General features: G+C 38.3%; 1 protein-coding gene across 1 annotated transcript in view; it reads left to right on the top strand.

The window, feature by feature from the left end:
• Positions 1-10145, top strand: part of rangap1b (Ran GTPase activating protein 1b) — a 14335-nt gene extending 4190 nt beyond the window's left edge. Inside the window, exons 10-17 of the mRNA XM_084434313.1 lie at positions 147-231; positions 342-486; positions 580-681; positions 773-875; positions 2256-2347; positions 2426-2550; positions 2665-3199; positions 9930-10145. Coding sequence (XP_084290439.1) covers positions 147-231; positions 342-486; positions 580-681; positions 773-875; positions 2256-2347; positions 2426-2550; positions 2665-2743 — 731 coding nt within the window. The 3' untranslated portion in view covers positions 2744-3199; positions 9930-10145. The remainder of the gene's footprint in view (positions 1-146; positions 232-341; positions 487-579; positions 682-772; positions 876-2255; positions 2348-2425; positions 2551-2664; positions 3200-9929) is intronic.
• The last annotated feature ends 337 nt before the right edge of the window (positions 10146-10482 follow it).

Consider the following 10482-nt stretch of genomic DNA (forward strand, 5'->3'; position numbering starts at 1 on the left):
AACATGCTCTGTTTCGAGCTAAACTGCCAGTGTGAAACCCCCCTGAATAACAACGCGATCTTGCATAGTTTAAATAGTTTCTCTGTTCTGTTGAATTCATTTTGGCGTCAAAGTCAGTTATTCTGTGGTAATTTGATCTTGTTTAGGAAACTGCTTTGGAGAGGACGGCTGTGAGGCTCTCAGGGAAGCGATGGAGGGCATGAACATGGAAGAGCTGCTGGGCTCGCTCAGGTATATATCTGGGTCTTTGTGAAAAATGTTGATTATTTGTCATGTGCAAATAAATTGAAGGCAAATGCATGTTTTCACACTGAGAGTAATGAAAGATGTGATTAATTCAGTGATGATGAAGGAGAGCCTGATGAAGATGATGAGGAGGAGGAGGATGATGATGATGAGGAGGAGGAGGAGGAGGATGAGGGAAAGGAAGAAGGTGATACAGAGGAAAATGGTGTCAATGGAACAAAAGATATCATTGAAGAAAAGGTGATCCTAGCAAACAACCGCTAAACCTGATGTGCGTCAATAGCTGCTTATCTATTTTACGTTGGCAAACCACTGATTTTTACTTGTCCACAGGAAAAGCCTCACTGCAGTTCTGAGTTTGCATCCTTCCTCATCTCCCCGTCGGCTGAGAAACTGATATCCTTTGGAGCCAAAAGGATCCAGCTCATTGAGCAGGTACGGTGTTGAATTGTAGGGTCCAACTGTACATCAGGACAGTTTAACTTGTTCTCCAACCGCCTGAAATCATTTTCTCTTTTTTTCTTAGGTTGATGTTTCAGATGCTTGTAAGGTGTCAGAAGTTTTTCTCAAGACCTCCTCAGTATATGAAGATGAACCGGAAGTAAAGCAAGCTGTTTTTGAGACCACTGGTATGAGCAACGTACTTGCTACCTTTCAAGTTAAGATTTAATAGGATAGTTCACCTAAAAATGAAAATACTGCCATCATTTACTCATCCTCATGTCATTCCGATTACTGTTCTTTTGCGGTGCACAAAACAAGATATTTTGAAGAATGTTGTTAACCAAACAGTTTTAGTGACCATTGACTTCAATTGAATGGACAAGAAAAATCTCAAAATATCTCTTATGCTCCACAGAAGAAAAACAAGTAATAAAAACTCAGTGAGTGTTTTAGCGCAATTTTCTCACGTCATGGGATCACAACACTAAGAGATAGTAAATGAAAGAGAAAATAAGTTGCTCGAGAATATAACTTTCTCTTGAAATTCAAATGAACTTTCTGAAATCAAATCAGCAATGGATAATAAAAAAGGCACAATCACTTGACTAGTTGAACATCATTTTTTTTATTAGCTCATTATTTTTTACATCCTGTGTTCACTCAATATCCCCGATTTTTCTCTGTATCAGCTTCCTTTTCTGCTTTGTCCTCTTCAGATTCTTCCTTCTTTCCTGCTTGACTATTGGCTTGTGACTTTGTAAACTCTTCTTCTGCTTTCGAGATATTTGCCAAAACATCCTCTGAAAGCCACGAGTCATCGTAGAAATCAGATACGCCTGATGAGGAAGCCGTTGGTGTGGATGTCGCCATCTTTTGTCGCTTTGCTGAACGTTCTTCCATTTATTTTGCAACAACCTCTTGTCGTTTTCTCATATATTCTTGCTCCTTCTCCAAATCTTGATCGATACCTTCATTGATTTCTTGCCGTAATTCAGTGGAATTAATTGTGCTCATGACTCTTGTGAATACCTTCCTTACGTATTTCTGTGGAACAATAGTTTTATAGGTGAAAAGGCAATATTTTTCTTATTTCCCTTCATATAAAGTTTTAATAAATTTTTGAAGCATAAAGGAAATATTTTTGATCAATTCTTTTTTCTAATATTATTGTAAATTTTAGAAGCTATCGATTGCAATTTGTTTCAAGTCGATAGCTATTATGGTTGCCGAGAAATTTGCAAAAAACGGAATTTTTTCAGGAATTTCCAGGAAATCCAAAATCTTTTCCTGGTTTTTTTTTGCGCGTTCCCGAGATTAGACCTTCCTTAACATAATGCCGAAAACCCGAAGTCTCTAGGTGGTCTGGTTGAGGAGTAGATAGAAGTGCAAGATTGGTGCGCACAGACAGAACAGAACAGAAATCATGAGTTGTTAATCGCAATTTTGTCCGGTGGAAAATTGCGCTAAAAATCATACAGGTTTGGAAAAACATGAGGGTGAGCGCTTGTTACTGAAAATGTTGAATGCCATTGTTTTTAAAAGCAGCCGTTCATCTTGTCTCATAGATGCCCTGTTGAGGAAAGCCTTTTCCAACTCCAACTCCCACTCTCAGTCTAGTTTGATCTTTTCGCTGATTGTGAACCTGGGACTTTTAAAGGTACCACACGCTTTTAGTTTTTCGTGCATTTCTCCCTATTTTGTCGGTGGTGTGAATTGCTGCCGATTTCTTTTCCAGAGTGAAGATAAAAAGATAAAGAAGGTATCTGTACTGCCTGGACACTTGCTCGCTTTGGAGCACGCAGCTGCACAGGAGTTTTTCCCGGCGGATCAGGCTGCCATTCTGGAAGCATTTGTGTCACGGTTAGTTTGTGTTCAACATATGATGTACGTCTAGTCTTGTTGCATTTTTTTTCTGACCACCTGTACTGTAAAAATAACGATACTTAAAGCTTTTGTATTTGTTTTGTTTTCCAGAAATGGCAAAGTCTTAGAATCCTGCTCCAGTGCCAGAGATGCTCTCAAGACCACTTTGGTGAAAAGGACCACTGCTTAAATCTTAACCTCCAATACAGAGCCACTGAAATTACTTAATACGGGTCAAATAATAATAATAATAATAATAAATGAGCTGGATAGGATACATGAAACTCTCTAAACTAATGATCTAGTTTATCTTTGGTCAGACCATTCTGGATCAATTTTGGCATTGAGATCTCAGACAACTGCAAATTAAAGTGATAACTAGTGCCTCATGACTAACCCAAACTGAATTTCCTTACAGAAGAACTGTAGTCAGTTGGAGAAGCTTTGAAGAGTGTTGTTCTTTTGTCTCTTTTTAGAAATACTACGTCTATTTTTATACATAAAAGGGAAAATAGGGGGGAAAAAGGCACTGGATGATAATTAGGGCTTAATTATCGCTTAAACCTTAAATGATTATAATGTTACAGCTGTGAAATTTCTGAACAATGATTATAAAGCATGTTCACTCTCTCATGCCTTTGATTCAGTGGCGCCTCCAGGATTTTTTTCATAGGGTGGCCGAAAGGGGCCAGCAAAAATGTTAGGGTGGCACAATACCAGGGGTTAATTTGAGCCGGAACACGTTCCGTCACCTCCGACATTGGATCCGGAACCTTTTTTATTGGATCCATCATCCGGCACCTCCCGTGTCACTAAAATTAAATGCCTAAATGAAAAAAAATAAAATTACTTTTTGTGTAGTGTTCAATATTTGTGACGTGCGCGCTTGTTGTACGAGTCGAGATTGCTGTATAGCCTCGATCGTTTCACTCAGAGGAAAAATGTAAAAAAGACAGGAAAGTTTGCTTAACTTTTTCAAATACGCTGGACAGTCAGATCCGAAACAAGCAAAAATCGTTTCCGCTGATCAAAAAGGAGACCACGCGGTGGACACAGCCTAGTATCGACATAATATCTCGTTATTTCGAAAAAATAAGGGGACATTCTAATCTGCATTAAGCCACATGGTTTTATATGGGAGGAAAATGCTTAACGTGTAAATGCGTTCATATTATGGGCTCATCTGTTGAATAACAACATCGAGGGGAAGCTCGATTTTTTGTACATAGCATAGCCTATTTGTTAGAATTTTAGTATCATAATGATTAATAAATGCACGCGTAATTATCCGTGAACTTGATTTGAACAAATACCTTTCAACTTGTGCAAAATTCAGAATTAAATGAATGTGCAGAAATTTGTACAAATAGAGGGTATGTAGGCCTACTATAATGTTGTAGCCATTAAAAAACGCATTTAGTTTCATATTTGTTAAAATATTGTAATGTTATTTTTTTTTTCATTTATGTTGATTTATGAAAAGTGAACAGAACAACACAAGCGAGTAAGGATGTGCAATATGAGACATGGAGCGGGTCAGACATGATTTTGACCGTTGAAGTTGAAGTTGTTTTGTAGAAAAGCCTTTCTTTAAAGTGAATTTCGTTTTGTATAAATTGTATCTTAATTTTAATCAATTTTTCATCAACCAATTGCCTGTATTTAATGAATAGGCTACGAAACAAATATAACGGAGGCGCCTGCGCGCTCACTTGCATTGTTGCATTGTACGTGAACTAGCACATCCTAACTTAACGAAACTCGGTGTATGCCTCACACAGACATGACAAATAAATCAAATACACAAAGCTTGAAATGTCTTTAAACGAAATAATTCAAAACGAAAAAAGAAAAAGGCTACTCTCTGATTATGTAATCCATTAGGCTTATTTATGTGCATTTCTCTCTATAGGCGCGTTCACACAGAGATGCCGATCGTCAACTTAATCTTTGCAGCCGAGTCGACACTTTTAGAGAAAACACTTGTTTATTAATAAAAATCAATACACGCATCACCGGATTTACAGATGCATGCACACATATTATTTCGAAATAACGAGATATTGTGTTGAAATAACATTATTAATAATAATAGCCTACATCTTTTAGAATAGGCCTATTTGATTGAATGCTGAATGTTGCGCTTGTTCAATTTAATAAAATTAAAACTTTAATTGTGATCATTAACATAACTGAATATTAATATTTAGTGACCAAGTTTTGCGCAGCTCCCCGTCAATGATCTAGCACCCACTCAGCACATGCGTTAAAAATTCTCTGGCGCTGTCCCTGCATTGAAGCTACGTAGGCAGTGTATTTTTTTTTTTTTTTTTTTTTCGTTACCTCCAACCCCCGTTTTGAGTCGCCGGATCCACCCCCCCCCCCTCCCCCCTCTGCTGAACACAAAAGAAGATATTTTGAAGAATGTCGGTAACCAAACAGTTGACGTGTCCATTGACTTCCATAGTAGGAAAAAAAAAATACTATGGAAGTCAATGGACACGTCAACTGTTTGGTTACCGACATTCTTCAAAATATCTTCTTTTGTGTTCAGCAGAACAGAGAAACCCATACAGGTTTAGAACAACACGAGGTTGAGTAAGTGATGACACAATTTTCATTTTTGAGTGAACTATCCCTTTAACTGGAAGTAGCCTGTTTATTTGGAGTGCTGGTTCATTTCAACAGAGAATAAAAGTAAACAAGAAAGCATAGATTGTTAACTCATCACTTTATTAAAACAATTGTTACACTGCTGCAAATGTAATGCAATGTAAAAAGTTGAAAGAAAACTAACTAGACATTTTACAGTTAACAAAGAAACTTTTTAGAAGTTATATTGCATATTATTCTTAGTCACATATTTATACTACAATTACTAATTATAAAATAATATTTTAGAAAATGATTTAAGAATATAAAAGCAGAGTAAGAAGATATACTAATTCATATTGAGTTGTGTGCATAGGGTGTAAGAAGGCATAGGTTATGTAAATGCATTTTATATATGCAACAACCTAATATATATAATAAAGCCCTAACAGCCCTAACCATAACAGCACATTAGTTACTTTGTCTATTATCCATTTCCTTTGTCTGTAGTCACAGTTGTCTTTGCCTGTATTTGCTCAAAATCAAAACAGCTTTATTCTCCTGTTTCCATGTCTTCTTGCAAATACATCAACAAAATCTTCCAGGTTAATGGCCCGAGCTCTTTCTGATTCTACACTCAGAATTCCTAAATTACTCAGTCTTTCATCACTCATGGTGCTTCTTAGGTAGGTCTTAGTTCGCTTAAGTACAGAAAAACTACGCTCACAAGCTGCTGTGCTGACAGGCAATGCAAGTGCAATTTTACAGAGTTTAAAAAACTCATTAAACACCTCTTTAAAAGGCTCAATAAACACTGTCATTTCCAGTAGATTTTCTGGTGTTTTTAATCCATTTGTCTTCTTTCTCATAATTAGTCTTTTTATCTGAGGAACTTCATATTTCAGGTCATCTACGCTGCAGTTGTATTTCGAGGCAAACACAGAAATAGCATCTTGATCACAGAATGTTGGGCTGGAAGGGTTTACAGCCTGTATTCCAATCAGCGTGTCACAGTTGTCTTTAGAAAATCTTCTCTTTAATTCACAGAGCAGAACATCAAGGACAGGTATAAATGTGGATGTATGAAAGGTGTCTTTGTCCATTTCCATTTGTCTGTTTACTATTGGAGAGGTAACCCAATGTCCATCTAGTCTGGAGCTGACTTTTACTTCACGCTTTGGAGTTAAAGGTGAAATGTTGCACTGTTGGGCAAGATTCATACAATTGTCCCAGATCTGCTCAAAGTGTGATCTCTCTCTGTAGTCAGTAAAAGTCTCAATAAGAGAACCAACAAGGTCAATGGCAGTGCTAAGGTTAAGTTGTGGGGACTGTAAAACATCAGACAAGTGTTTTGCATCTCCAAAAACTTGAGTGAAGATTACGAGCAGTCCAACAAATTTCAAATCAATTTGAGCTAATATACCACGTGCCTCAACAGCCCTCTCTCCATTGGATTCCTGTGAAATTTCTTCAAGTACTTTGATGATAGCCGGTAGTCTGTCTTTCACAGTTTTACAGGCAAAATATCTACAAGCCCATCGAGTGTCTGATAGTCGTTGCATTTCACGAGGTGGCCCCTCATACATTTGCTTCTGAACATCTAACCACTTTTGGTGGACGTAAGACCCTGATATAAAGACATACATCTTTTGAAGCAGTGAAAAGAAACAATGCGCATCAGGGACTGTTTTAACAGTGTCCACAAGTACAAGATTTAGGCAATGCGCATTGCAGTGCACATAGAATGCCAAAGGAGCTTCCTTTCTAATCCGTGCTTGTACCCCAGAGTTTTTCCCACTCATTACTGAGGCACCATCGTATGCTTGGCCTACTAAATTATGTTTGTAATCAAGGCCATAAAGCTGAAGCTTTTGAATGATTTTGTCTGTTAGAGCCGCAGCATCCAAGTGTTGCGCAGCCTCAAAATGTAGTAAGCTTTCATGTACTGTGCCGCTGTAGTAATATCTTAAGACCATCGACATTTGCTCTTTCTTACTCACGTCTTTTGTTTCATCAACCATTACACTAAAGCATTCACTCTCTTTAACCTCCCTTATTATAGATGAACGGACCATTTCAGCAAGACAATCCAAAATTTCATTTTGTGTCCCGTGACCTGTGTAAGTTGCATTGTGTTGTTTTGACATCTTTCTTTTAACCGTTTCATCATGTTTAGCGATCAATTCCATTATAGCAAGGAAATTACCCTTATTACCATCCGTATCTCTGTGGCCTCGCTGAGCTATATTCTGTGTTGCTGTAAGTAGCAGTACCTCAGCAACTGTCTTTATATATTCACGATTTGCCTTGACCAGTTTATCGTATTCATTACTTAAAGAGTTCAGCAGAGAAGAGCTGGTTGCAGCTGATCTTTTATACTCTGTCCATGCTAGCATTGCATTGATGTGAGATTCTGATTTTGTGTGCGCTGCAAACCCTCCATCTTTGTAAGTGGCCTTTTTCCAGTTTCGAAAACCCTCAACAGATGTAAAGACTGAATCACCAGAATTTGGAAGACAGAAGTGTCTGCACGCGTAGCAGTAAGCAGAGTCCTTACTTTGAGAGTATTCAAGCCATTTGTGAGTCTTAAACCATTCTGCTTTAAAACAGCGTCTTCTATCCCCCTGGGCAGTTCTTGGAAAGAGCTTTAGATGGGGCTGTTTAGGATCCTCATCTCTTGATTTTGATATATCTATAATGGAGCAAAAAGCAGCATTAATAGTGCAATTCGTTAAGTATATGATCATTCATTATATGATTTATTTAATGCTTATGTTAGATACATCTCCCCAGTTTACTTAAAATATTTACAAATGATTTGAACAATTTTAAAGTCTAAATAAAGTAGTGCTTACCAATCTTTTTAAATTCAAGGCACAATTACAATTTCTACTCAAAATGTCATAAAAAGCCAAATGCAAACAAATATCCTTATTTTTACTTGTTTTAATTCATTTGAAAAAAATATAAAATTATTTTAAGACCCCCTTGGACATTTGTTAAGGTCTCCTGAGAAAAGCCTAAACACCTTCAGGAATATTTGCTAAGTGTGCTGTTAGTGAGTGCAGCACAGCAGTCCGTACCTGATGGGTCACAGTCTGTGTGTGCAGTTGTCTCTTCCAGTTGTTGTCTGTCCGTCTCTTGTCTGTCCGTCTCTTCCAGCTGCTGTCTGTTGCATTCTGTACTCTCTTGGACTTGGTCCTCCATCCTAACTGCCTCATCACCTTTCTCAGAATGTACAGACCTTTTGCTGAAGAAGGTGGATATGTTGACTGCCTTCCTCTTCATTTTGATTCATAAACCCTATATTTGTGTGAAAATATCCAGTCAGAGTTTAAATAGCATATTTTCTGTTTCTGTTGTTTAGACATACATTAATAAAATAGTACGTGTCACAATAGTCTAATAAATTAATGGGAAACACTGACTAACTGTTCTACATTTGTAACCTTAGAGCAAATGACAGTGCATTAAATGTTACCCAAATCTGCAATAATTTATAGACAAATTGATGGAGTAATATTAAGGGTTAATTAACCCAAAAATGAAAAATCAGTCATTAAATATTCATCCTCATGTTGTTCCAAACCCTTAAGACCTTCGTTTATCTTTGTAACACAAATTAAGATATTTTTGATGAAATCCGAGAGCTGACCCTCCCATTGACAGCAAGGGTAACATACTACTACGTTCAAGGCCCAGAAAAGTATCAAGATGATCAAAGAAAATAACAGCTTTATTCCACATTTTCGTCTCTTCTGCGTCACTTGTGGAAGCGCGCGTGACGCACGCACCATGACGCAGGCGTGTGGCACCGCCGGGGCTGTTGCTTTCGTGATTTGTTGGCAAGCAGCTTACAGGTGCATTACCGCCGGCGCCACCGACTGGACTGGAGCGTGGACCAGGATATTTGCACACGGTGCCGTCCGACCCAGATAAGGCGTTATGACATTGAACACATGAGCCGTGCCTTGTTTAACTTACACACGGAGAAAAAGACTCTGTTATATGTTCTCCATGCCTATGTATGCTTTGGCAATGCAAAATGTGCTTCTGTCATGCCAATAAAGCTGTTTAAATGTAATTGAAAGACTCACGCTGTATGAAATCTATCGAGTCGGTCAGCGCCACCACCAACACAAGTGACGCAGACAGAGATGAAAATGTGGAATAAAGCTGTTATTTTTGTTTTATTTGCGCAAGTATTCTCGTAGCTTCGTAAAATTACAGTTTAACCACTGATGTCACATAGACTACCTTTTCGATCATCTAGGAACTTTTCTGGGCCTTGAACGTCATACTCTGCTGTCTTAATTTGCATTCTGGAGATGAACGGAGGTCTTACACGTTTAGAAATGACACGAATGTGAGCAATTAATGACAGAATTGTTATATGACATACGAAAACCAAGTTTTACTTACATTAAGTTTCCTCTCCTGCGTTGCTTCTTGCTTGATCCTCCTGAACTTGAACGAACCATCCATGTGCTTCGCGGTATTGCGGCTATGGCGGCTGCACGTGTAAAGTGCGCGAAGTTGCCGCAATGCACGTAAAGAGGGGGAGGGGTTGAGAGCGTATTATACAGCTCATATAATACAAGTTTATTATTTAAATTTTTTAATATAGTGTTTCATTAATAACTATGTTAATTTATAAAATAAAATCACTATACTAAAAACTCCACTCTTTCTGGTTGGGGGGGCCAATGGGGTGGCCAGTGTCATTTTGGGGGTGGCCGTGGCCCCCCCTGGCCCCCCCTTGGAGGCGCCACTGCTTTGATTAGAAGTGCCATATTGTGAAATATTGGTGGCGGAATTTGTTTAAGACCAAATTCACGTATAAACACCTTAGAGTCTTTTGGATTGAAGTGAAGAAAGCAGTGAATGTGAAGTAAAAATGGTTGGACATTAGTATATTGAATACTACAACTGGTATGCACTGAATATTATATTTGCAACATTCCAATTTGTTGATATTAAACTTTTATTTTCTGGAGAGGAAAATCATGTCGTCTGTGTTTAATGTTCCGAATTTTCACATTTAAACCCGTGATTCACGCAGTTACTGATGTCTTGTTGTGATTATAAAGTCCTGTAGGTCAGCTCTCACTCCATTGCCCTTTTACGCAACGCCTGAGTAACACGAATGCCCCGAGTTCACTGAGCCTTGAGGACTTCGACGAACCTGTAGGGCGATTTTCTCAGTATCTTGGTTCTGAAAGGAATATAGGTGTTGAAGCCTTTGCAGGGAACCTTCTCTCCTCCAACGGTTTATTTATGGGAGACTGAGAACAGTGCGCGTCTTTGTGTGCAGCAGAGCAGCGGTCTGAAGTCTCT

Source organism: Rutilus rutilus, assembly GCF_951802725.1.
Source record: "Rutilus rutilus genome assembly, chromosome: 16".
Classification (NCBI taxonomy): Eukaryota; Metazoa; Chordata; class Actinopteri; order Cypriniformes; family Leuciscidae; genus Rutilus; species Rutilus rutilus.